Below are 27,263 nucleotides of genomic sequence, written 5' to 3'. Positions count from 1 at the left end.
CTCCTTTCGCACTGAAAGAATCTTTCTGGGCGTGGCTGGATGCTCCTCGATTTTTCTTGGGATTTCTGATGAAAATGGCCGGCCCTGGCCCCTGCCTGGTTTGATGATGATCAGATAAAAATGATTATTGGCCAGGTAATGGCTAAGCTAGGAGCCACGCATGTTTTGGCGATGCGTTTTTGTTTGGAGAATCTGTACCACCAATCTTGGTGTAATCTGAGGGGGTGTCCCTCCTGTGGGGTGTCTCAAATCTTGACAGGGCCGGCCACTCTCCTAACTCCAAATCCACCACTGTGTTTTTATCCCCCTTTTATTAGAGTTTGGTAGGCCATGGACTGATGTGTATCCAGTTTTCAACTCCATTGTAGCCTTTCCTTTCTAATAAAGCCACAAGATTTTGGGTGATTTGCAAGCAACACACACATGAGAGAGAGAGAGAAGCGGGAGGATAATAATCTGAGTGTAATAGCACACTGTGACAAATAGATTCACAATCAATATTGGTCAAAAAGAAGGGTCAGTTGGAGATCTTTAAAGTGATGCTTAGGTCAAATGGTGAGAGAAGAGGAGAGATTTTAAAGCGTGGCTTGATGGCGCATCTTTGCCATGGGTCGTGTCATTATTTCTCAGCTTTTTCGCTAGTTCGTTCCCTCTCTCTCTCTCTCAGCTGGCTGGCTGGCTGTTCATTATTCTGCTCTGATGCAGGCTTGACATGTGCCATCAGTGACCTTTTGAGGAACAGAATCAATGGAAAGGTCTAAAGCGAGCTCCTCGCCTTTGCAAGCATCATTAGTTACCTCCGACGCTCCCCCCCCCCCCCCCCCCCCCCACAAAAGCGAGCATGCTGATCTTCCAAGTTTTTTATAACGTGTATCATCTGAACATTCAGATTAGTATGCTTCAGTGCTTGGTTCGGTCACCTTTAGAATGTTGAAATTTAGATATTTATTTTGAAAATTAAACTACCACTTACATAAATATAGGGAAGCACTACAGAAATACGATGGTAAAATAGTGGTGGCATGATTTATCTACCAAGAATTTAAATCCTAGTGCACACAATATTGCAGATTTGTGAATGTATGTCGAGTACAAATTTGCTATTTCCTCTGGTCCAAAATAAACAAACTTAGACTATCATAGATTTGTTTCTTTTTAGTACGTGTAGATCAACTCATTTATTTATGAGAAATTTTACTATTCTTTAAAGGGTATCTCGAAATATCATATTTTCTAACATAAAACTCTGATGCCTCAAATATCAAGTAACTGGAGGTACCCAAATTTTACGATTAATTTTACCATCGATGATAAAATACCTAGCTTCCTCCTTATTTATATATGCATATGGTGTCCATATGTAGTGTTTTATATTTGCGCAGTTTTTACCTAATCAACACAGGAAAAACTAACGTAAAATACTCTTAACATTTTTGGTGTGTATGGTCGGAGGATAGTTACAAGAAAATGTAGGGTTATTATGTCTTCTGTTTCGGTTGTGGACGTGGAAGGTTTTACGATCGATTGGGATGGAGTGTTTGAGAAAAAAAAAATCCACCTTGTTGATGCATAACGAGTTAAAATATGGACCGCTTATTATTACATAAAATCTGACCCACTAATACCTTATGTGATTCATCGATTCTTATCTCTAGGCTATTCATTATCGCTTAAAATCTGACTCTCCCACCAAAACGCTACTATGTGATTCCCTGATTGTTATCTCTACAATACAACAAGAATAAAAATAATACTTCCATCAACAATCCTCCTACATTTCCCTCTTCTAAATTTCCATTCTCCTCGAAGTCATCAAATAGACCATTTATGTTTTCCAAAAGAGACTATAAGGAATGAAAACGGTTAAAAAACTATCGATGTTATTTTTATATTATTTTTATTAAAAGTGTCTTGATATAATTGTGATCGTATTTATAAATTCGATTATATAGCAACAACATTAGTACGATCATAATAGAAACTATAAAAGTTAATTTTATAAATAAAAACGACCGAAAAAGATGGCGTTCTTATATTATTTTCACTGTTTTCACCCGATCGAAGGCGATCGATCAATGGGGACGGCGGCTCTGGGCGATCGTATCAGCGTGCAGGCAGGACGTGCAGGGCTCGGTAGCCATATGCATGCACGGATGACGCTATCTTCCTCCTCCTGCTCGCTGGCTATAATATACTCATACCTCTCGAATTGAAGGCAAACCGTCAGGGGCAGAGATTTTTGTCTGGTGCGCCGCCCATCTTGTAATACCTCCATTCGAATAAATAAACATCTACAGAGTGCACGATATATTTATAAATAAAAAATAACTTGTTAATAAAAAAATTATAAATGTATTTTTAGTAATTTAATAGACAACGGTGGAAAATAAACTTTGGCAAAAAAAATCAAAAGCAGCTCCGAACTTAATGTTAAAAATTTAAATTTTGTCTTATAAGTATAAGCAGAAACATAAAGATGATTATGCTGATTATTTAGTACATACAAAAGGTTATCAAAATATTTCTTTAGTCACTTTAGTAAGCAATTTTTAAATTTAACTTAGTTGACACTAGAGTCGTTGGAACGGTTAAAATAATTAGAATCGTTAAAGAAATAGTTAAAAATTGTGGTATACAATCTAAATCTTCGGAATAGACGGAGCAGGAGTGCAGTTGCGCTGCCGCTCCCAGCTGATGAGCTGACGCGGAGATTTTGTGCGAAACCGTGCCGGGGGCGATTCCCGCCTCCCGCAACGCAACACGCGCAAGTCGCCAACCTGATCGATCTCCCTCTCCCCCTCCAGTTTTTTACTCGTCGCTCGCGATCTCGATCGTACGGTACTCGCCGCTCGCGATCTCCTCCCTCGACTCGCGCGCCGTGTCCGTCCGTGTGTGATCGATCGAGGCGGGGCCACGGCGGGGCGCGGTCAAGGCGCGCTAGCTGCGTGCATGTGTGTCCGGGCACGCATGCACCGGTTGTCGAATTGATGAATCGCCTGGAGGCTAACCGGATCCATTGAATTCGTCTCCTGAAGTTCGCGCGGCAGGGACGACGTACTACGCGATCGCTCCCTGCGGCGTATGCGTGCCACGCCACCACCACACTGCCACCCCAAGATCTCCCCGGAGCACGGGCGAGAGGTGTCACGGGTATCTGAATTTAAATCGGAGGAATAAATATATGATGAAAATTTATAAATTTTAGGTAAAAATTTTTTAGAAGGGGTTCCCAGGAACCCCTTCTTCTGTACAGCTTCGCCGCTGCCCCGGAGGGCAACGATCTTATTGCCAGGGGCGGGGCTAAAAGAAATATAAGAGGATGCCACCTAATTACGTTTTAGTGTTTTGAATTAAGTTTTGATTGTTACATGTGTTTAAATTTGAATTAAATGGGTGTATATATAGGGAAAATACTCCTAGCTTTAGAAAAGCTGAGCCTTGAGACTTTTCTCTAAAATATGGTGAAAATAGATGAATGCTACCAAAAAAAATTCTGAACCGGGATCCCAGGCACCCCCGCCCAAAGAGCTTATTATATTCTCTCTTGTGTCGTTAACTTTTAAATACACATTTGATTATTTAAATTATTTTAAAATTATATTGTTATTAATTATTTTATTCTAATTTAATTTATTAGTGAATAAACTTGAAGACAGACTTAATATTTTAATATTTATAATAAATTAATAAAACAAACGGTCATGATCCAAAAATCAATTGCGACATTAAAAAAACCGGAGAAAATACTACATAACGTACGTGTGAGTGATCTTGCGTGATATCGATCGACCTCCATTATTATCACCTTTAGATCGATTTCTGCGTGGTCCGATCGAGATTCGCGATGTATAGTAATAAAAGGAGTACATTTTTTTCGCTGTGCGCGTTTAATTACCGGGCTGCGGTTTCTTTTAATTCAGGCGATCTTGCGAGTTTGTCCCGTTACAGGCACAGGCAGAGAGATATGATGCGCCACTGTAGCGGGTTTATGGCGTGTGGCAGCAGTGCGACCGAGGCCGCAGTTGACGAATCGAAAGCACTGTTGCGAGATACTCTATATCGGCCAGTCAGCCAGCCTACGGCGCGACTCGTGTGTTAATGTCGGTGGGAGTGCGTGGTTTTTTTATTATTATTATTTTGTTATTGCTCGTCCGGATTCACCTGTGCACCGGCAACCTATGGTTTGTCTGCTTATACAGTATCAACTTGAAAAGCTTGGGCGTGCACGTTTGATTAATGAAATAACTTGGAAAAGAACGAGAGCTTTTACTATTTTTAGGAGATGTCTAGAAGCTATTGATTGTGTATAATTCTTTTTTAATGTATCTTACCTCCGTATGGTATGAGTTTAATGCATATATACGCAATAACGCAAGTACGGAAAATGATATCCCTTGAAGAATGTAAAATCTCAAATTATATGGAAGAGGCTCATGCACACCTGGCGTCCTCCTCATGTCCTCAACGCGACGAAAAAAATACAGGGTAAATATTTGATCTCATCAATTTTAAAAGTGCATCCGTGTGTAATAGTTATGGGTACCAGAATTTAAACTTAGATGTATGATAAATCACAACCATGATTATACCACCGTGACTTTGCGGTTCGAATATGATATTTCACAAGCCATATTTTTGAAGTACAGTAGCTCAGACTTGTTTCAAGCTATCGATTGTTCACGGTAATAATTATCTTTGAGAAATTTTATAATTGTCTATAAACTGTCTAGAAGTATCAGATAAATCTTCGTATACCTACATGTAGTTAACAAGTTTTTTATTATATAAAATATGGTACCTTCAAGTGACTTCTCAATAATGACAAAAAAAACTCTTATGTTACAGTAAAACTCTACCTATACTTTTATTGGAAATAATTATAAAATGCAATAATCTTATGAGAATGTAAATTTTTTTCTTTTTTTAAAAAAATACATATATACACACAGCATTTAACGCTTTGAAATAAGTACTGGTTTCAAATATTTGAAAAAAAAAATCCAAAGTTTAAAAAATTTGAACAAAAAATAATCAAACATAATGCATCTTTGACCACTTCTCTAAAATCACAGCATATTGCTCTCTCCTGCCCAGTGGCGGAAGCCTAGGTAACTAGGGCTTAAGCCATAGGTTTGTCTTCTTAGTCCCTTTAAATTAATTCAAAAGCTTGTAAAAAATTACTGATTCAATAAATTATATTATTTGAGCCATACTCTTACCCTATTCTTGTTTCTGCCCGTGCTCCTGCCCCTCTCACGCAATTTACTGGGAGGTCGAACTCTATCCCAACTCATGGAGAGAAAAGGGGTGATTGTTTGTTTGTTTTTCTTTTTTAGAAAAAATAAAATGACATATTTATAAACAAAACTTTTAGATATGTGTTTTTATTGATAAAAATGTCAAAAAAATAAACTACGATAAAAGAATTCTAAAATCTACTCTAAATTTAAATTATAGCTTATAAACAAATATAAACATAATCGAAGGCTGCAAGATATCCAAGATATCCACGTTGGACTTCTGTTGGTTGGTGATGAGAAGAGTGGTCGCACAAACTCCCGAGTCCTTGCGGCTGCGTAGCGTAGACAGGCGAGCACTTTCGCCGGCAGCGGGTAGGCCCGCACGCAGACGCAGGGTGGCGTCAACAGCGCTCGATGATCTCGCGGCGGTGGGCCGGCCGACAGGTGGATCTCTCATCTCCATGACAAATCTGCAAAAATGGGGGCGATTGATTGGCTTGTTCTGAACAAAAGTCAAATTGATATAATTGTAAATTAAAAATAATTTATAAATAAAAATTATATATATATATTTTTCTTAGTGAGTTAAAAGCGTAAAAAGTAAAATACGATAAAAATTTAAATTAACTCTAAATTAAAATTTGGTTTATAAACGTATAGAAAAAAAACGAAAAGACGGGCAGGCCAGGGGCGGCAGTATCCCGCGTACGGAGGGGCGAGCGGCTTGTAGCTTATCCTGAACAAAATCGCCGTGACTTTAAGAAAAAAAGTCTCTCTTAAACATTTTTCTAGAAGTCCCTCAAAAATCAGTAATCTCTTCGGAAGGACTTTTAGAGATTTTTTCTCTCTCTTTTCACGCGTTGCCACTCTTCTCCTCTCTGCTGCCTGCCTGCCCGCCTGACGGCGCTGCCCGCGCCTCGCTCGCCAGCCGGGGCCGCCCTCGCCCCCTCTTCTCTCCCCTCTGTCGTCCGCTCGCCGGCTAGCGCTGCCTCCGCCCACCCATCCCCTCTTCTCCCCACTCTTCTTAGGGGTACTATAGTATTTATACCATATAGTAAGGCACTTTTAGTCTCTATTTCTAAACATGGGAGACTACAAAAAAAAGTCCTGGAGACTACTGGGAAAAAGTGCAGGGCCGGTTAAAAGTTACTAAAAGTCCCTGAATTCAAATATGCCCTAGATGAATTGAACTGATGTTCTCTCTACTGAGCGTTTGGTTTGTGTTGGTCTTGCATTTCTGTCCTACGTTTTGAGATCACTTCATCTTCCCTTTGAGTACTAGTGCAGGCAAAAAAAAAAAAACATTGGTGGTGATGAAAAATAAAGATACCAATCACAGCACGCCACATCGGTTTTTTTAAAAGGGTTTGTAAGAATTTCTTTTACGTTTATCATTTCTTTTGAGGATGAAGGAAAAAAATGTCATTCCGAATATCGTGTTGGGTGATATTTGTAGTTTTTTGACGCGACTTCTTGTAACTGCATATCGTCACAATTAACTTTTAACAAAACATGAAAATTATCGGTGTAAAACATATGAATACCACACTCATATGATTGGTTCAGTGATGTCAAAGAAAGATCTGACACCTATATACAATAGCAGAAAATACCATATATCTAAAGGAAATGCGGCAACAAATTGCTATGAATTAAAACGAGTTGCACGTAAATATATAAATGAAACGAACACCTATAGACCTGTCCATGCATATAGATAATATCGCCTATAGTATGAACAAACAAATAAGAATAGGTATAATAGCAGGCTATAAGCCAGCTATAAGCATATTTTAAAGAGATAAGAGAGGAGAGAGAAGAGATATGGACTATTAATTTGTAGCCAGCTCCAAGACAAAATATGTGTATAACGTGTAAGACTATATATTGATGTTTTGTAGATAGCTATGATATGAGTTGACTATTAGATTGACTATAGATAAATTGGAGTCTATAGTTGGCTATACTATTGAACTTGCTGTAAAGGTAGTCTTTTAATGAACGTCGTACCTACCTTAAGCTTAATTGCGGTTGGAACGATCACTTCGGAAAATAAAAACCCCACATAATTTGTGTCCGATTCTCATTCGTGGAACAGCCATGAGCCCATGAGCTATCAAATTAATGAAAGATTTGCACAGCTCAAGCGACATGACGACCCTGATGAGATTTGTACTGAGATACTAGAGATCAAGCTTTAGGTACAGACACGACGCATCGCCTTTTTTTTTATGTGAGAGTACGTATATATGTACTGCTTATCTCAAATCTTCGTTTAACGTACAGAACAAGTGTACAGAGTACACTATATCTCCTCCCACAAAAAGGCCGGCCGGGTGCAACAGTAGCTGTCAACTGCAGGACAAGCAAGAAAAACAAGCACATACCAAAATGGTTTAGATTTACTCTCATTAACTAACTCCGATAAGCTACAGGAGCGACGGAGAAACGCATCCTATGAAAAAAAAACGTACGTGGTACTTCTGAAGCGTATGCTTGCTCTGAAGATGATCTCCAGCAATCAATGTGATGTTGTAGGTTTTTTAGAAGGAAAATACCACCACCCTTCAAGCTCTTTAAGTTTTATTATGCAAAGAAAATATTGAGAACCGAGCGGCGCTCGGTTGGTTAGTTCGATCAACTCACTTGTCTCACCTGGACGCGCGTGTGTGTGCATTGTGGTGCGTTCGTGTACGTCTCGAGTTGTACTATTAATAAAAAGCAAAGAAAATATTTGACCTGCTTAGATAAGCATATATTATTCTTTTGTAGATTGCGGCTTGTAAGTCAGACATGTGATCGATGCAAGTATGTAAGGAAAAATAAATATAGGGAGGATTTTTACACCATTAGTGTGATCTTGGGTATCTTTACGGGAAATACCACCCTTCAAGTTTTATTAAACAAGGAAATGGCAAAGGTATCATGATATATATATATTTTTTAAAAAGTCAACTGAGGTATAATATGATGAGAGGCATTTTGTGCAACGCGCTTAAAGACATCTTGTCTGACGCAGATTATAAGTCAAATACATTTTAATAGTGCAACATTTAGATTTATGTTCTAGCGTTTCAAAATCCAAGACACGGCAAAGACGACGGAAGAAACTTAAATCCTAAAATTCAAAATTGACCAGAGTCTAAGAATTCAAAATGGCTCTCAAACCATGGCAATACATCGGGATAGAAATTAAGCAGTCCACTTGCGAAGAGATGCAATCCAAATGGCATGCATGCATCGGGACGGACCTACCTCTCCAGAAGTCCATCCAGATTAATCCCACGAGACAGTTAGAACGTATCAGGACCGAATCCACGTGCAGAGTTTTTTTTAATTCCTCCACCACGACCCCGCCGATTAAAAACCGCGACGCCCACTAAATACCAGCTCCGTAGGTCAAACGGTTTTTAATTCCCCGGCCCAACCAAAACTCCCGGCGGTTAATTTTAACACCGATAACTAAAAACTGTAACCGCGTGGAGCATTCGGTTTTGATGAGGCCGAACGCGAGATCACGAGTGCATCGCCGTCGCCAAATATTTTCTCCGGGACAAAAAAGTGTACTACCTTTGTTCTTTTCCTGCTTAACGGACCACACTTTTTTGTGAGATCGTAAACCATACGAATATTTATTGTAAAGTTTCCTTTACATAAGTTTCTCGTAATATTATACTCCTTCTATTTTTTATATAATGCTATTAAATTTTATGTTTACGTTTGATCATTCGTCTTGTTTAAAAAATTATATAATTATTAATTATTTTGTTATAATTTAATTTATTATTATAAACTTTAAGTATACCTTATAATTTTATATATTTAGATAAAATTTCTAAATAAACAAATGGTATCCAGAAAGTAACGGCGTCACATAAATAAAAAGAAAATAGAGGGAATATTGTTTTAAATCCAGCTTCAATTTCACAGTCGTTTTCTAGAGATACAACGCTCAGTCAAATTTATTTGACACCAATAGAACCAAATTTAGTTCTCCCCGCGTCAAATAACTTCGTTTACTAAAACCTTTATTTTGGATAATTAAATTGGCTTTAGCTTCACTTTTAAGAATACAACTGATTATTGCTTATGTTACCTGATGTGAACCTTTATACATACGAACATTGTCTTAATCTATTTTTATATTTACAATAGTTAAATCATCTATTCATACAATTGAATAATTCCTAGAAGAATAAGAAGAAGATTATAGAAAAAAAGAAAAATGAAGGAGAGAAAAGGAGAGGAGAGAGTGATGTGTTTGTGTGTGCGAGTGTGAGTATTTGTGGAGAGATTCCCCGACAGCAAAATCTAGAGGAAAAGCATTCTCCCTCCCTCGCCCCCTCCCCGTGCCCCACGAGCTACCATCTCCCCCACAACCCCCCTCCCTGGGGCCCACCCGCACCCCCCCTCCTCTCCTCTTCTTCCTCCCTGCGACGAGCCGTCCGCCGGTCCGTCCTCGCTCACGCAGTCGCCACGACTCACGACCGCGCTGCCCTGCCCTGAAGAGGAGGCACTAGCAGCGCAGACCCAGCTCGCTTATTATAAGGGCCATCTCAGCGTCGCCGGTGACCTTGCTTGCCTTGCCTACCTGTCGTCCAGTAGAGCTTGTAGGCGTAGTGGCAGCCGCTAGCTCTGTCTTCTTCTCTTTGCTTCGCGTTGCCGCCGGCTGGCTGTCCTCGTCGTCGGCGTTGGCTGCTGCTGGTGGTTGAGATGGAGGCGGGAGGAGGAAGGGCGGAGGAGGGGGTGACGAGGGTGCTTCTGGTGGACGACTCGCCGGTGGACAGGAGGGTGGTGCAGCTCCTCCTCAGCAGCAGCGCCTGCGCCGGCTCCTTCCATGGTCAGCTCGCCGCCGCCCTCCTCCTCCTTCTACGCCCCTCACTCACTCGCTCATTCCTCGTCTCGGTTCTTGCTTGGCTTGCTTCCTCATCCTCTCTGTTTCCATTCGCCTTTTCCTGAATCTCTCCTCTGCTTCTTTCAAGTCACCGGCTGTTTCTTCTTTCCATGGCTGCCCTGCCTTCATCCTCTTGTCCCAATGCGTGCGTGCTCTTTCCCTTTTCTTTTCTTTTCTTTTCTTTTCTTTTCTTTTGCTTCATCCATTGCTGTAATTTTCATCACAGATTGATGCTTTCTTTTTACCACTAATAATGAGCATGCATATTTGCAAGCACACTCGTCGTCTCTGTTTTTTTTCTTTCCCGTTTCCCCTTGGTGTTTGATTTTGTGTGCAACAAACATATACACCCTGCTGCTCAGACTGTCGTTCTGATCACTTCGGTTCAAGACTTTACCGCCAGAATCTGAAAAACCAGAGCTCAATTTCGTGCAGTTATCGCCGTCGACAGCGCGAAGAAGGCCATGGAGTTCCTCGGCCTCAAGGAAGAAGGCAAGGTAAACAAAGCAGTCTCATCAGCTAAAAAATTACCCACGCCATTACCGTCCTTTAATCCGCCACCGGCCGATGCACCTGCAACGAGAATCAAATTAGCAAATTTAGCACTACCAGTCAATTCACGAACCCAACGCGTCCACCTCATGGACGCGCCATTTTTTCTTTTAATCCTTCTCACCGTTCTCGCCACCCGCGGCCGCCTGTCGCTGGTGGCCCGGTGGCGCGCCGGCCGTACGGCGTACGGCGGCCTCTGCGCGCCGCGTGCGCGCGTGAGGGCTTCTGTTCCTCCGCTCCTCCGCCTTTCGGGAGCAAAAGGTGGCCGCTTTTCATGGAGGTGAGAGGCACTGAGGCGGAGGGCAAAAAAGAAACGGAAAAAAATAGGGTGAGAGAGAGAGAAACCCTCGCCGTCTTACAGCCGGCTGACAGTGCTGTCTGGCAACTCGATGACAGGAAACTTTGGGTTAATTGATTGGTTAATGGCATGGTTTGGTTCTTGGTGCCCTGTGAGCTCAACACGGGACTGAGAGTGATTAGTACTACTAACTAGGGTGTGATTGGATTACTTAATACTAACTCTCCTTTAACATGTGCAGGAGCAGGAGCAGGCCATCGACATGGTACTCACCGACTACTGCATGCCTGAGATGACCGGCTATGAGCTTCTCAAAGCCATCAAGGTAAATAAATGCCACTGTTACTGCAGCAATTCAGGGTTATGCTAGTACTCCTACTGTTTTGATGTCCGTAATCAGTATAGTTAGCAGTAGTGATTTAGGTGTAGTAATTACCTGATGTGTGGTGGCTTCATCATTGGGTGTTTGCAGGCGCTGAGCCCTCTGAAGCCGATCCCGGTGATCGTCATGTCGTCGGAAAACGAGCCCCAGAGGATCAGCAGGTGGGGGAGGCTTTCATCCTTTTTTTCTTTTTTTTTTCCTGCAGCATCTATTTCTGTGCAAAGTTGATGCAGCTATACGGGGTTAAAAAAAAGTATAAAGAAAAAAAAAAGGAGCTTCTTAATTTGGTCCCAATGCCTGGCTGCCTGCCTGCTGCACAGTATGAGTACAAGTGTACAACTGAGCAGCTGTAGATACGTAGGGCTATCCATTTATAAAGCTTCATTAGATTTGTAGCAGTGGTGCTTCAGTAAATACTCTTCTTGGCCTGTTCATGTACCTTACTGTCCCATTATGATGCACACACAACTTTGGCCGAATGGGCGTCGACCTCTGAAGATGCTGTATCAGATACAGAGACCCACGACATTTTTGTTGTTCATTGAATGCTGTCTCGTGATCTCTCATATCCTGTAGTGCTGTACTACTGTCGGAATCCTGCAGTATAAGATGATTTTTTTAAAAGCCTTTTTCTCTGAAACACAGATGCTTGAATGCTGGTGCTGAAGATTTCATCGTAAAGCCTCTTCAAAGCAAGGACGTACAGCGGCTCAGGAACTGCTCGTCCGCGAACGCGCAGTGCTGCAACGCCGGGAGCGATGGCAAGCTGCTGCTCCCATCGGACCACGTCGTCGTCGATGCCTCCGCCGCCGCCGCAGCGTCGACGCCATCCTCCCGGCGACGAGCGCGCTTCGCCGGTGTTGCCATGGCAAGTCCCACTCTCCTGCATTGCCCAACCACCTGCATTTCCCATCCGTTGCCATCGGAGAGTTAAAAGGAAAGAAAACCATAACTCAATTGTTGCTGCTGTGTTTTCTCTTTCAGGTCCTGCACTCGTCGAGCGTCGAGCTGTCGCATTACTTCCCTTTCCTATTCAAGTTCATCCTGCTGGTGTACGCCATCCTGTGCCTGGGTGAGCTCCTGCACAGATGGTCAAACGGATGCTTCCTCGACCTGTGGTGTGCTTGACAAATGACACCTGGTGCAGTCCAAGGCAAAGGCAGGGGACTGCAAGGCTGCAGCTGGCAAGCTCTTCTTTGCAATAGCTTATGCACTGAAGGAGCAGCATGCAGAGGAGGTTAATGTTACAACAGATGATGATGATGATGATGATGATGATGATGGAAGTTTTAGGTAGATTGTTTGCTTTGAGATTCTAACCTGAAGTTTGGTTCTCCTTGCCTTTGGTTGATCAGAGGAGGGAGGCAGAACCACCCTTGTATCCTTGTACAAAAAGCATAATGAGGCAGTATCTGATGTCCTTTTTGGCTGGGATCTTGGCTGATATGCCGATGTGACATTCAGAGAACTTTTTCCTTGCCCCTTTCCTTTCGCTGATGGCAACTGGTCACCTGTATTGTAGTTCAGATCCCATGAGAAAAGAACTTAAACAAGTTGACTAATGCAACATCAGGTTCTTCTGCTGGGAAATGAAACAAAAATGCAGATAGACAGTACGGTTTCACCACAACGGCTGTAAACTTGTAGTTGCATTCAGACAGGCGAAACTGCGCCATAGAATGTTTTTCAGTTGTGACATTTCAAGCTAATGACTCGATTTCCAAATGAAAGCTATTTACACGCCTAGCAATGTACAGCTGTAAGGTTCTATATCTTCATAGTATCATCTCCTTGTGGAGGAATGTGATCTCCCGTATAATATGTGCTACTTCTGGTCCTTCTGGATCATCTTGAATCATGAACATATGCATAGCTGCAAGCTCCTGTGTTCTACACTCCATCGCCTTGTTCAAGTAAAAAATCGTTCAGTATGTCTTCCTTGTATGGGCCGGAATCATGCAGGACCTTAATAACGTGCTTAACCTGACATTTACAACAAAAAAGAGACCATTTAGCTCCAAGATTAAGGCTAATGAAGGACGATGACTACAACAAATACATCAGTCGTCTTGACTCTTGAGGATTCATAGCAGTATTGTACAATGCCAACAGGGACAGAATACAAAAAATGACGGTAAAAAAATAATAGTATATGGGTTTAAGGGTGATGAATGCTGCATATATTGCAAAACTGGAGAACATCCAAATCTATACAGCAGGTGCATATCAGCCATCATAATATGAGACCATCACACTGAAACCATTTAACAGAAAACAGGACAAGATTTCACATTCAAGCGTGCCAGATCTGGTACTAATCTGCAGTGAGCTCAGCTTTTGGATTGGAATAGTACATTAAATAACTGCAGATACTATGCATTCAGATGGTTGAGTAAAAACTGGATGTGGTGTGTTGTATTTATGATGGTATAAATTGTAAAAGATCCTTATCCAACATACATAGGACTGAGCATAAAAGGATGGTCCGCATATAAGAACTAACAGCTCATAATATACTTACTGAAAATATTAAAATGAAATACCTGAGCTGTCTCATGTGCAAGATAGTCTCCTATAGCTGTCCCAAAACCAGGATTTAAGAAGTAGTGGCAGCTGTATGTTGTCACTGGGAGGTAACCACGCTGGATCTTGTGCTCTCCTTGAGCACCTGCCTCCACCTTACTCAGGTTCAATTCTATAGCTGCTTCAATTGCCTGAGAAGCATGTATATTCTATAAGTAAGCCATATGATTGTCGCATTGTTCATACTACCACCCATATAAATAAAATTAGTACACCTACATATACAAGATACTATGTATTTGGAGTTTAAACTGGTAGGAAAATTCAAAATCATATGTAAATCAAGAAACATCAAACAAATATGGATTTACTTATTTGCATTTGAAATGGTTTTAAAACAAATTGAGGTGCTACTGCAACACATTATTAGTTTCCGTACAAGGTTAAACATTCTGAAAGCTCTACACAAATTACCTGATAATAGCAAGCTTCAAAATGCAAATTGGGGAAATAAGCATCTGGCAGACATCCCCATAAGCGACCAAACAGCGTGTCACCTCCAATAAGGTTAAGAGCCCCAGCAACAAGTTTATCATCATGTTCAGCAACAATAAGCATCACCTTGTCACCCATCTTTTCTCCCAAGCGGTGAAAGAATTCCCTCGTCAAGTATGGCCTACCCCAGCTGAAAGCACACACAAAAGGTAATCCCATGTCAAGTGACCTGGCTCACTCACTTCCGTCGATGAACGAGAGGAGAAAGCTCTATCGGAAGATAGGGATAACACGAGGATAATTCTTAAAAGAAAACTTTGTGTTTCCTATTCAAGGACAAGAAACACACTGGAAATTACAGCCAATCCAACACACACATGTTTCAACATTTTATTTTCTCACTTTAATTAGTTTGTCTTCTCATTGCTGAGTAGCATGTGTGTTGGATTTAGGGAAACTATATTATTAGTTTAGCAAAGTCATTTTAGCCTAATACAATTCCCACATTACATGACAACATTCAATTTGCACATAGGGAATAATACATTTAAAAAAAATCACAAAGGAAATGCAGTATAGGACGAAACTGATTATCTGTTGTGTTACGGTAGAACTTATAGAAGGTGTCCCAATGACCGCTCTGCATTGCAATGAAAAACCATGATAAGTTAATGCAAGCACTTGTCAAAATGCAAAGCAAAGAGTGGAAGTATTCGATGATATAAGGTAAACAAATATAATTCAGCTAAAGAATCATCCATCATAAATAAGCACCTTTATCTCATCTCCACGAAGTCGCTTCATTTTCAAATTTTGTGCAGGAATCTGGGAAATGGTGGAAAGACAGTCACTTTACAGACATACATCTTTTTAGCAAACTATAATTTTTGGGTTCCTTTTTCCTTTTGCATTCATGATTGATATTCATATCAAGTAATCCAAAACAAGGCAAACCTTTTTGCGTTCCTGTCTGATATTCTTCCGTTTGGGCTGCTTCAAATCCATTAAAAACTCATCAAAACTGGAAAGCAAAAAAGAATGAACAGAAAGAGGTTGGTAAATACTGCTGTACTATAGGCAGTTAAGCATGCAAGCTTATAAACTTTTGAATAAAAAACCTGAGAGTAATGTCTTGTAAAGTCTATAAGATAGTTGCTCGACCAGAAAGGAATAATTAAACAGAATAAGTTCTCACAAACTGGTTTCCATTATAGAACCTGAGGGTTTCCCCTTTTCTGGTTAAAAAAAAGAATGAGTAACAAAAGATTGGTATCGGTATATCACTATATTGTTCCTTACAATTTTACCAAACAGCAAAAATGAAACCAAGTATATGATCTCCTCACAATTATTCGGCGAGGTTGGATTTAGTGTTGCATGTGATGAGAACTTTAGTTGCCTAGGAACCAAGCTGTGAGCGTATTGCCACATTAGTGTTTCAAGGTATGTCCAGCAGTTGGCTACGATTTTGATCTAATACGGTCATGAAGTCCACACTGAAAAATCTCTACTCGAAGTAAAAAAATTGCATGCTAGCACACCTTTTGTAATTTCGATTTCTCCAGTGATACTGCATTCCGATTCTCTGCATGAAACCATTGTCCTTCAACTTACTGAATTCACCTTCTGAAGGAAAGGTTATATGTAATGATGAAGCCTTCAGCTGAAATGCAACAGAAACCAAAAGACACTCACTAAGCCCCTCATCTTTTCACTTATGCTTGTAAGCCGAAATTTGAATTTTAAACTTAAACATGGAATTAATTTTGGTGTTTTTCTATTGTACTTTATTTTCTAGTCTTTGCTTTTAGATTGCTAAGAACACATATATAAAATTTTTTATCCATAAATTATTTTTTAATCATTAAGCCATTTTGTTTGTGATTAATATAAGCGAAAAATGAGTGGCTTAGTTTAGTATATCCAAAAGTTGGCCTATTTAGAATTTATTATACACAAAATAATAGAAGGGAGTTAAAAACAAAGAAGAAATAGATTACTTTAATAAACTACAAACATCACATATTTGAAAATATCTATTACTCCCACATTCCATATTATAAGATATTTTGGCTCTATCTAGATTCATCAATGGACTAATGAATATATTTTATATATGTGTCCAGATTCATTAGCATCCATATGAATTTAGAGAGTGCCTGAAATTCCTATAATGTGAACAGAGGTAATAGAAAAGACCATAAAGAAGCACAAGGTATAACAAGGTCCACGACTTTAAATCTTCTCCTTTTATTTTCTATTTCACATTGGTTTGTTTCTGTTAGCCTGATAGGTCATATTCCAGCTCAAAGTGAACTAAACAGTCCTATTAATTCAATGACAGGAACCTTTCTTTCTAGAAGACTAGAATATTTGTTGTAAATGCCAAGAAAGTAAGAAGGCAAGTTACACTAAGAATCAACAAACAATCAAGAAAAGAGTTAAACAAACAATAGCATTTTATTATAATTCTCCAACAATCAAGAAAGTTAGTAAAACAATACTTCGAAGCAATAACTGCAAGAATTCTAATTTTAATACCTTGGTGGTCAAACTCTTCAAAGCTTTTACTAAAGCTTCAAAAACTTGATCCTTGTATGGTGTATCACGAACTAATATTCTTTGACCAGTTACTGGAGTAAAAGGAACACAAGACTGCAACTTGGGGTAGTACTCAAGTCCATAGCTATAGTAAGCTTCTGCCCATGACTGATCAAATACAAACTCTCCTCTTGAATGGCTGCAAATTCACGTTGTTGTTCAGCTAATAAAGAAATGGTGAGTGTACACCAAGCACAAAAACATGATATGATAGTCTGTTAATGATGTTAGACCTTTTCAGGTAAAGCGGGACAACACCTACGATACTTTCATTCTCATCCCGTGCAACAACATGCAGAGGTAACCACCCTGTTTCCTGAAATAAGTCAATGACATTAAGGTTCTTAGGAGGTTTAGAACATAATAAAGTGTAGCAATATGACTGTTGGGATAATATAAAGGTTAGAACATATTGTGAAGATGCTTATGTTTTGAAGCATCAAATCTAATCATGTTGAACAATAAATCTAGTGACATGCTGTTGTAAATTAACCATGAAAAGTTTATTGTCAATGCTCAGCAACAATCTGTAAAGCATATTAATACTTGGAATTGGGCTTAAGTGCGTGTAAGCAAAACTGAAATGCATATATGATTCAATAAGCAAAAGTAACCATGCTGAAAACAAATAAACATATGTATACTGATGCCCTTGTTATGTGTATACAAATGGGTACCCAACAAAAATAAAGTAATGGTAAAACATCCATGGATTTGTTCATATTAAGGAATCAGCAAGTGACGCTTCATGCACTCACCTTCACTGCAGAACCAGATTCCTCTAAGCTGGAGAGAAATGCGTGGGTAAGGAAAGGATTAAACTTGTCAGGATCAACTGAATCAACTGCACATGCATCCCAATCTGCTGAAGGAATGTCCATAATAGAAGAAACAACATTGACAGAAACCTCACGTGGCTTGGTGTCTACCTGAAACCAATGAATGGTTAGGAACATCATGAATCAGGTGCATGTGTACTTAAAAAGGAGTTCACCCAAGAAACACCTCTGAGGCTGACCCTGTGAGCGGATATGATTCAGCAGACGGGTTCAATTCACGTGTTGTTGTGTCTCCCCTAATCCACCCAAAAATTGCAGTAACCTTTAACTGCAATCCCAATCTTCGGAAACCTAGCTTGGAAGGCGAATTCCCCTGCAAAACGCACATGGAATGAAGCATGAGTTTTGGAGAAGAATTCAGCATAGGAATACATGGAAGTTACTGCCAGGATAGGAGTAACTCCTGCGATCATCTTATCCTACGCAACATGATACTATCAACAGGAAAAAAAAACTTTATATAATATGATCATTATAGAGCACAACCTGTTCAAAAAAGAAGCACTAGAGCAATTCAGATAAGGGAGTTAAACTAAAGGCAATTGCAGCGGGTAGTACTGCAGTGTACTAATTCATTATTTCTCTTCTAGTATTTAACAGAAAAACGTATTCCACGAAAGCCCCGGTATCAGAACACTATGAATCAGTAATCAAAAACACTATGTATCAGATTATAGGCATCTGCTATATGCAAAGCTACACCAGGCATTCTCTGATCGAAGCCATTTCCTAACGACCTCCAGATCCATTATGACCCACTAACTTTTGCACGGGTTGCAGCAATCTCAGAACGAGGCGCAGCACCCATTCCCCACGGTGGCTGGATCGTTTCGTCACAGTAGGAAGTTTCCACCATCAAAATACAGCGATTCTACCATCATCGTAGAGAGTTCTATCGCCCCTAGTACAGAAAATAAACCGCAAAAAAAAAAACACGTTGAAATCACACGGCACGCCAGATCAACCTCGAATCGGGCCACACAGCAGCGGAGGGTCACCTATCAGAACGCCCGTGAGGGGGGGGGGGGGGGACGGGGCACTCACGCGGTGGCGGAGGAGCCGGCGGCGAGGATCTGGGCCGAAGAAGGAGGGGGAAGGGTGCCGCGTCGCCACCGCCGGCGAGGCCATCGCGTGCATACCCACCTTTTTCCTCGGGAGGAGGAGGAGGACCGGGGATGGGCAAGCGACTGACACCTGGGGCCCCCGGAGGCCAGACCAAAAGCGGAAAGAGGCGCGCGCCGGCGGCAGCCACAAGTCCGGAGATGCCGCAAAGAACGCGGCCACGTGGCGAGCTCCCCAACGACGAAGAACGGAAGAACCCGCTGCTGCTTCGTTTATCTTCGCGACTTCGCCCGCCTCGATTCCTTTGTGATTTTTACTGCGCTACGACCCTAAATAGTGCATGATTTATCAAATATGACCTTAAAATTTTAAAAGATATTTTATACGTATTTTAATAAGTAACGAGGTTAACTTTTGATACCTGTTTAATCATTTATTTTATTTTAAAATTTTATGTAAATATGTGAAAACTTAAGTTTTAAATACAAGAACAAAATAAATGATAATTATATAATTATTTTAAATATAATAAATGATCAAATGTGTGTCAAAAAATTAATGTATTCGTTTTAACCTTTATTGAAATATGAAGAGTAGATTAATAATTCTTTTATAAAAAAAACATACCGTTTTATACTTTTATAGTTTGAAAAGCTTACCCTGCATTTAGCAGCACAAGTGACACCACATATACAATCACAAATCGTGCTGTCAATACTCAAAAGACAGGCTTCACTGCGCAACACGGGACGAATTTTGAATGCACGGGATAAAGGAAGAGAGAATGAAGGGCAACACAATCTCTCTAAAGAGCACAAAAGGACAGGAGATGCTGGATGTCTTCCACATACAAGATCAGGGCTAAAACAAAACTAACCCTAGCCCCGAGCTTAACGACGTCCACTTCGCATACGGCGGCATCATGCAGCACATTGCGTGTATACTAATAGAATTGAATTGGTTTTTTCTGTTTTTGATGAATTTTGGAATTATAAATAACGTGTATATTTTACAGATTTGTTACATTCAACGCGTATCAACTTTGCCAGGCTCCAAGTTACTTTGCTCTCGCGGCAGTATTGTACAGCTTTCACAGGTTCACCTGCGACGAAATTTAGGAAGAACAGAGAAGACACCAGGCCGCAGCTCATCAAACCGGTAGCCATTTTCAATGAGGAAGCCCCTGATTGCAGCAGGTAGCGAAGCCTGTCCTTTGCTGTGCTTGCCAATCCCTGTAATGTGCAAACAGAAATGAAGATTATATATTCGTTCACATCCACTAAATGCCAAATTGGCAGCTCACAATTTAAGAAAAGGCAGTAACAACAGATTACAAGAAAACTCTATGCATATCCCATAGAGAAACGATATATATTACCTGTGATCACTTCTAAGACAACCTGTCTAGGGCGAACAAACACCACTTTCGCTGGGCCAGGCTCAATGCTTGAGCCAGCCATTGCAGGTTCGGACTTAGCTAATCCACCAGTCGAAGCTGCATTATTCCCTGGTTGCTGGAATTCTATCCTGTGGAGATGGTGCTCCAATACTTCTACAGCCTCTGATGCATGCAGACCATGCATGTCTAACTTCCAAATGCTATTATTGCTGTTCCTGAGGCGAAATATTTCTTCTGCTGCTTTCTTGTTCAGCTTCTCGGCAGCAGATCTCTCTTCTTGAGCTCTAAGAGAAAGTTCCTTCGCAGCAGCATGATCACCTCTCAAGAATGCATTACTGGCAGCCTGAGAATGCTTTGTGGCAGCCCTATGAAAAATAAATAAATAAATAAATAAAATGTCTCATTTATTCACCCGAAAGGACTTGGCTGACCTGTCCTCACAAAAATAAGGTGCATGAACAACAGCTATTTAAAAAAAAGACCATTTTGTTTATACACCAATCTTTTAATATTGATATGGCTTTTACATAACATGTTTGTACAATCGTAAGCAGTAATTCATGGTTCAAAAATTCTACTGCAGTGTGTTGGCATCAGCAACAATAATCAGAATCATGCAACTAAGAAACCTTTTGTATTATATAGTAAGTAACAAAATATAACCTTAATGTACACAAAGCTCACGCTCAACCAACAACTTTTTGATGCAGTATGAGATTGGGTTTCTATTTACTATAAGAAACTAGTTTTAAACTTTCACCATGTTCATTATAACACAACACAGTGCATGCAGAGAAATTAGGCATTTGCATCCTATGTAGAATACAGAAAGTCACAGTATGCGCCTGCTATACATAACTGAGCCAATATTATGATAATATCAGAGAATTCAGGAACCTAATATAAAAAGAATGATTGCAAGTATTACCTCATCATCTTCAATGCATCTTTCCGGTGGTTCAAGTAATCGTCATCGAGCTCTTCCAATTCCGGCTCTATGGGCACAGATGACATATTCATTGGCAGAGGCAAGGACTGTGAGCCATTTACATGACTATTGTCTTCTATACCATTTGCTGATGACAAACCATGTGTGTTATTAATCTCAGAAGAAAGCTGATCAGGTAGTTCATCATCCATTCTCGGAAAACAAGGAGAGGCCATAGTTTTCAACAAAGCAGATGCTTGGTCAACATCATTATTCACAGAGGCCAGTACATCCTCAATTAAATTATTGTCCGCCCAACTATGAGCACTGCTCAGAAGCTTAATTTTATTTTCAGGTGCAGACTTTACACCACAATTTGCATTCTCCATGACAGTGAAATGCTTGTTTCCGTTTCCATTACTATCAGCTGCAAAATCAAGAGAAGGACGAAGTACTGATGCGAAAGGCTTAGGTTTTGGCCTACTATTTTCTGCAACTGAGCTACTAGCAGCACTTGGGGCTATATAATCTGACAGAGTTGGAAATGAATTGACATCAGCGTCATCTCCCCTTCCATCTTTGCTGCGCCACTTGCGATCAAAAGCAGCCCACCCAGAATTGGGTGTCTTCTGCCTATACATATTTACAGCTGGCACAGCCTTCTTAAAAAGGTCTTATTTTATTACACCAGCCTAAAATAAATAAGGCCCCAACTCTTGCTAGAGGGATGCCCTCCCTTTGCTTTAATTGGCTCAATCAGCAAAATGAGAAATACACCAATGCGTCCTATAATGTGGAAAAAAAAAGGTCGGTTAATTAAATACAAGTGTATCATAATAAGAAACTTAAAATCATTAACATATGAAGATACTATTCCTTGCAACCGTTTAGTAGTGTTCAAAATATAGCCTTGAAGTTAGTTTTGGTGGTGGTGGTGCTGCTGCTAACGTTTGTTTTTCCAGCAATGTAATGAATAAACATTATACTCCTGTGCTCTAACAATATGCTCAGCTACTGATTGCTAACATAACTTTATTTTTGCTTACAAGAATTAATGACCCAGTATAAGATACACAGAATTCGCTCTTCTAGCGTGACTGTATGACCCCCTCATCCCCAAACCCACCCCCCGTCTACAGAATCCAACAGCAATCAAGGAGGCGCCTCAGACGAAGACAGCTAACCCCAGAAGCACCAATCGTACACACAGGCCACGGAGTCCAATCTCCCTCTCCCGAATTTTACGTACCTCCGTCGACGGCTGCTACCTGTCGGCGTTGACCCAGAGCTCCCTGAACCACGGCGTGGAGGGGGGCAGATCGGACGTGCGGGAGCGGGAGGAGGAGGACCCGCGGCTAGCTTCGGAGGTCTGCGCTGCGAGGACGGCGGTTCCCCTGAAGTCCATCAACTGCTCACGGCGGATTCCGGCGAGCGAAAAACAAGGAGGACTCCTCTGCGCGCGGTTCGTGGTAGGCGGAGGCGGAGGCGGAGGCGGGGCGGGGGGGATTTCGCTTCGCTGGGCGGAGGAGGGCCGGCCGTCGTGATATATAGCGACCACCGATAGTCCGAGCGTTGGGAGGTTACGGAGATGGGCCTTCCTTTGGCAGGTGGCTGACTCCGATTCTGGTGGACCACGCGTGCGTCTTGCGAACTGCAATTTTTGATATTTTGATTGTTTTTAAAAATATATTTTACAACTAGACCTTAAAAAAACTTATCGACCGAATAAATCCTTTTTTACAGCACCAACATCAGTGCGGCACTGTCGTTGAATAGAACAGCGCCAATGATATTGGTGCCGTCCTCTGGATAAGGACGGCGACAATGTCATTGGCACCGAGAACTTATTTGTAATTTTTTCTTACAGGTTTAATCATTTTTCCAGAACTTTTTGTTACAGATAGGGCCGCCGCGCCAATGTCACTGAGAACCTAGTTGTAAATATTTTTTCTTACGTATAGGTCCTTTCACGACTCGCCTAGAAACTGCGAGACAAATTTTTTGAGCCTAATAAATCCGTCATTATCACATGTGGGTTACGGTAGCATTTATGACTAATTATAGACTAATTAGACTTGAAAGATTCGTCTCATGATTTCTCGCGTAACTGTACAATTAGTTTTTTTTATTTCAGCTATGTTTAATGCTCTATTTAGGTGTTGAAAGATTCGATGTGATGTTTTTGAGGGAAAATTTTTGGCAGCACACAAAAAGGTACAATGAATTAGCGTGCATGTTTAATTATATATTAGCAAAAAAGTAAAAGTAGATTAATATATTTTTTAAAGCAACTTTTCTATATATCTTTTAGAAAAACACATAATTTAATAGTCTGATAGATCCGAGCCCAAGCAGCCATGCCGGTCTTGTGTGTCGCCCCCGGACACGCAGATCTGCCGCCCTGCCGTCTGAGCAGCCTCGCCGGTCCAGCTCGCCACCTCGCCGCCGAGCCGCCGCCAGAGTGAGAAACCGAGAGAGAGGTGAGAGTTCGAGAGACAGAGATGAGAGTTGACTGGAGAGAGAGGGAGAGGAAGAGAAACCAGGGTGCCCTTCAAATTATAGTCTAATTCACGTCCTCGGTCCCCGTGGGGATAAACTCTCATCCCCCTGTCCCCGCCCCAAACTGGGGCCCCGCCCCCGAGTCCCCACGGGGCCAAATTAACCCCCGCCCCCGCGGGTGAATTGCCACCCCTAGGTGCTTCCCAGGTTGTCCTGAAAAATAATGGAAGGATATAAGATTGCAATGCTGCAAGTTATATGTTGGATAAATATTCAGAGAACAGAAACATCAGTAGTTCCATATTATTGCGCAAAGCATCTGAAATAAAAGTGTTACGACAAAACAAGGACAACATAGTGATAAGAAGGTTCAAAGAGAATCAATCGGAACGATGAGAATGCAAGCTCACCACGAAAGATGTGATGGTAAGGCCACTCAGTTCCATGGGGATCTTTGGCAACCCCAGGGAAGATGTGTGCAAAACAATGACGAGGCCGGCACCATGGAATTTAATTACTGGTTTACGTCACAGCTCATAAGTCGTAACTAAATGTTTTGTCCCTGTGTACTTCTGATTTGCTGATACAAACTTCCTAACACATTGTAGATAGAAGACCTATCTTGGTGCTGGACATCACCGGCTATGAACAAATGCCGTGACTTGTCAACCTCAATCCAGCTGCACCCAGCAGGTTTTTTCAAATCCTTGGATTTCATCAGCTTTCTGACATGCTCAACATTGTCCCATTTATCATCAGCTGCAAAGATGTTTGACATGATCACATAGTTCCCGATGTCCTCAGTGTCCATAGAGAACAAGTGATCGGCTGCAAGTTGACCAATTTTTACCTCTCCATGGATCTTGCACGCTCCTAGCAAGGAGCCCCAAGCATTGGCATTGACTACATGAGAGGGCATATCCAACGCAAAACTGTATGCATCTTGGAGACGTCCACCTCGGGCAAGAAGGTCAACCATGCATGCACAGTGCTCTTCCGTTGGTTCAACTCCGTAGATTTCTCTTATGGACTTGAAAATCTTAATTCCAGCATCTACAAGCCCTGCATGACTGCAGGCAGACAGTAGAGCGGTCAGAACTACATGATCTGGCTTAATGCCAACTGTAAGCATTTTGGAGAACAGTTCTACCGCCTTGTCTGCCATTCCATGCATTGCATAAGCTCCTATCATGGCTGTGAATATGACAAGATCCTTATGCAGGCTAACTTGAAAGAAGTTGTATGCACTGGTTATGTTCCCACATTTCGAGTATGCATCAAGAAGTGCTCCTTGTAGATGAATGTCTTCTAGAGATGCTCTGAGCATGTAACCATGGCATTGTTTCACAAGTTGTTCTGAACTCAAGTGGATGCAAGCCAGAAGAATATTTGTAATGCTTATAGTATCAGGGTTCAGTCCTTCAGACTGCAACTGATGGAACAGGCTAAAAGCTTGATCACACATATCGTTCTGAGCATACAACCGGATCATCAGATTCCATGTAGTTACATCTTTCTCAGCCATCTGGCTGAAGGTCATCTCAGCATCCTCCACACAGTTATTTTTTAGGTAGCACGAAATCATTGTATTGTCTGTTACAATGTTCCGCACTGCAAGGTTTCTGAAGAGTGTTTCTGCATCATGTGGGCAGCCACATTTTGCATATGCATCCAGAATAGCATTTGCAACTGAAGTTTCGCCGGTATAACCAACTCGCAAGGAATAGCCATGAGCTTCTTGAACCATCTTAATCCCACAAAACGTACTGACACGGATAACATTCAAGATTGTGACAGAGTCCCACTGAGTTACATCATGCCACATTTCACCAATCAGTCTGAAGAACTGTTCAATATGCTGTTCACTGGTTGCACAAGCAGAGAGAATTGCGTTCCAGGATATTGAGTCTTTGTTTTGAATAGTGATAAAAGCTCGAAAAGCAGCATCAAACCTATCACACTGACTGTAAAAGCTGACAAGAGCATTCATTAAGGATGTTTCTTGAAGAAGCTCAACATGTCGAAAAATATAGCCATGAACCCTCATGCCCACTTTGACATTGCCTATTTGGGCACAAGCAGTAAGTAGGCTGATAAGAGAAACAGGATCAGGAGTCATTCCGGTAAACAAAAACTTTCGAAATAGTTCCAGCGCCCTTGAGGGATACCCATTCATTACATGTCCCGCAATTATAGTGTTCCATGTAACAATATCTCTTGTTTTCGAACTTCTAAATATTGATTCTACAGCCCTCATTTCACAAACCTTGGAATAATGTGCCATCAGTGCATTTCTAACAGATATGTCCATTTCTAAACCATGTCGGACCGCAAAACCATGAACTTCTTTCCCGTAGTGCTTCCCGTACTCCACGAGTGAACAGAAGGGAAGAACATTAGCCAATGTTGAATAGTTTGGAAGGCATCCGTCTGATATCATCTGACCAAACAGTGCAAATGCTTCTTCATACAACCCATTCTCGGAGTATCCCGCAATGATCGAGTTCCATGAAACAACATCCTTACAGCAAATTGTAGAAAATGCTATATGTGCATCGTCCATAGCTCTGCTCCCACCACATTTTGAGTACATCGATATCAACGCATTCCCACACGGAGTGTCAAAGTTCAACCCAGTCTTGATGACATAGCCGTGTATACTCCGTCCAGTCCTCAGCACCCTCAACTTTGCACACACCGGAAGGACGACAGCCACCGTGACCGCAGTTGGCATGCTCTCGTCTACACCACTTGCAAGCATCGTTCGGAACAAATGGAACACATCGTTAAAAAGCCCAGCGCGGGAGGAGCCAGTGATCAGGATGTTCCAACATACCGCATCGGAGCAGCTCATCTCATCAAACACCAGGCGGGCGTCCGCGAGAGCCCCGATCCTCCCGTACATGTCCATGACCGCCTTCGCCACCGCGGCGCCACCCGCGTGCCCGGTCCTGACGGCGAGACCGTGGAGGCACCTCCCGAGCGCCGCCCCTCCGCCGCCGCCGGGGAGCGCGGACGCCGACTTGACGGCCGCGGCGAGCGCGAGGCCGTCCGGGCGGAGCCCCCGGCCAAGCATATACCGGAGGAGGGAGGCGCACCCATAGTGGTCCCCGCCTGCCGCGCTCGCCCTGAGCAGCGCGCCGCACAGCCTGTGGTCGCCGTCCGGGGCAGGCACGTCGTCGAACACGTCGCGCGCACCACCGTCGCCCGCCGCGGCGCGGACGCGGGGTTGGAGCAGCCTCCCCTCGCGGGGCGGGGCCGCGGCGTGGACGAGACGGCGTTGGATCCGGGGAGAGAAGCAGCGCCCCGGCTGCCTCGCAAGGAGGAGGACGAGGAGGAGCATAGCATCGCCCGTCGAACCGGCCGCGGACAGGGCGGCGGTGGCATGTGAGACGAGACGAGCCCTCTCCCGTGGGCCGTGGGCAAAATTGCGGGGAAACGGTTCGGATTATCAGCAGCGCGGCGGTTGGCTAGCTGACCGCCGGAGAAGAAAGCGAGGCTGATGGAGTGACGAGTCGAGCGCGGCGCGGATGTGACGGGAGGCGGCGCGC

General features: G+C 42.1%; 4 protein-coding genes and 1 long non-coding RNA gene across 6 annotated transcripts; 1 reads left to right on the top strand and 4 right to left on the bottom strand.

Annotated features, from left to right (window-relative positions):
* Positions 1–9,933: 9,933 nt before the first annotated feature.
* Positions 9,934–13,179, top strand: LOC102718355 (two-component response regulator ORR1). Its single transcript, XM_015836644.2, has 6 exons — positions 9,934–10,080; positions 10,570–10,631; positions 11,226–11,309; positions 11,457–11,527; positions 12,012–12,234; positions 12,351–13,179. The coding sequence occupies exons 1-6, from the start codon at positions 9,954–9,956 to the stop codon at positions 12,492–12,494; spliced, it is 711 nt and encodes a 236-aa protein (XP_015692130.1). The 5' UTR covers positions 9,934–9,953; the 3' UTR covers positions 12,495–13,179.
* LOC121054143 lies at positions 10,045–12,161 on the bottom strand. The gene is made up of 4 exons (XR_005811565.1): positions 12,071–12,161; positions 11,421–11,963; positions 10,811–10,976; positions 10,045–10,707 (listed from the first exon to the last, which is right to left on the bottom strand). It is a non-coding gene; the product is annotated as an uncharacterized LOC121054143 (long non-coding RNA).
* On the bottom strand, positions 13,001–19,029 carry LOC102718642. 2 transcript variants are annotated; one of them, XM_006652256.3, is made up of 12 exons: positions 18,869–19,029; positions 17,991–18,137; positions 17,744–17,914; positions 17,219–17,301; positions 16,926–17,124; positions 15,926–16,047; positions 15,339–15,405; positions 15,159–15,209; positions 14,972–15,024; positions 14,364–14,574; positions 13,910–14,080; positions 13,001–13,349 (listed from the first exon to the last, which is right to left on the bottom strand). In XM_006652256.3, the coding sequence occupies exons 1-12, from the start codon at positions 18,959–18,961 to the stop codon at positions 13,257–13,259; spliced, it is 1,461 nt and encodes a 486-aa protein (XP_006652319.2). In that variant the 5' UTR covers positions 18,962–19,029; the 3' UTR covers positions 13,001–13,256. The 2 variants fall into 2 exon arrangements, with proteins under 2 accessions (XP_006652319.2, XP_015692128.1); XM_015836642.1 differs by lacking the exon at positions 18,869–19,029 and having other exon boundaries at positions 17,744–17,910; positions 17,991–18,082.
* Positions 19,030–19,843: 814 nt separating this feature from the next.
* LOC102718074 lies at positions 19,844–22,557 on the bottom strand. The gene is made up of 4 exons (XM_006652254.2): positions 22,463–22,557; positions 21,214–21,999; positions 20,265–20,650; positions 19,844–20,118 (listed from the first exon to the last, which is right to left on the bottom strand). Exons 2-4 carry the CDS (start codon positions 21,852–21,854, stop codon positions 19,985–19,987), a joined length of 1,161 nt encoding a protein of 386 aa, XP_006652317.1. The 5' UTR covers positions 21,855–21,999; positions 22,463–22,557; the 3' UTR covers positions 19,844–19,984.
* A 1,407-nt stretch (positions 22,558–23,964) lies between these two features.
* On the bottom strand, positions 23,965–27,055 carry LOC102705338 (putative pentatricopeptide repeat-containing protein At5g08490). The gene is given in 2 exon segments (XM_040523209.1): positions 23,965–24,277; positions 24,280–27,055. Coding segments are annotated over 2 exon segments (2,814 nt in total). The 3' UTR covers positions 23,965–24,239.
* Between the last annotated feature and the right edge of the window lie 208 nt (positions 27,056–27,263).

The sequence above is a fragment of the Oryza brachyantha genome, chromosome 4 (assembly GCF_000231095.2).
Source record: "Oryza brachyantha chromosome 4, ObraRS2, whole genome shotgun sequence".
In the NCBI taxonomy this organism is placed as follows: Eukaryota; Viridiplantae; Streptophyta; class Magnoliopsida; order Poales; family Poaceae; genus Oryza; species Oryza brachyantha.
This window is presented reverse-complemented; position numbering and strand designations above follow the sequence as displayed.

Bases quoted from the DNA above. Each gene is read 5' to 3' on its own strand.
- LOC102718642 (XM_006652256.3), bottom strand. From the start codon at position 18,961: ATGCACGCGATGGCCTCGCCGGCGGTGGCGACGCGGCACCCTTCCCCC. The intron at 17,125-17,218 runs GTCTAACATCAT...GTGAATTTGCAG, and splicing joins GTCCCGCTTTACCTGAAAAG to CCATTCAAGAGGAGAGTTTG. The intron at 14,081-14,363 runs GTAATTTGTGTA...CATGCTTCTCAG, and splicing joins TTGAAGCTTGCTATTATCAG to GCAATTGAAGCAGCTATAGA.
- LOC102718355 (XM_015836644.2), top strand. From the start codon at position 9,954: ATGGAGGCGGGAGGAGGAAGGGCGGAGGAGGGGGTGACGAGGGTGCTT. The intron at 10,081-10,569 runs GTCAGCTCGCCG...AATTTCGTGCAG, and splicing joins CTGCGCCGGCTCCTTCCATG to TTATCGCCGTCGACAGCGCG. The intron at 11,310-11,456 runs GTAAATAAATGC...GGGTGTTTGCAG, and splicing joins AGCTTCTCAAAGCCATCAAG to GCGCTGAGCCCTCTGAAGCC.
- LOC102718074 (XM_006652254.2), bottom strand. From the start codon at position 21,854: ATGTATAGGCAGAAGACACCCAATTCTGGGTGGGCTGCTTTTGATCGC. The intron at 20,651-21,213 runs GTAATACTTGCA...TATTTTTCATAG, and splicing joins GATGCATTGAAGATGATGAG to GGCTGCCACAAAGCATTCTC. The intron at 20,119-20,264 runs GTAATATATATC...TGCACATTACAG, and splicing joins TGTCTTAGAAGTGATCACAG to GGATTGGCAAGCACAGCAAA.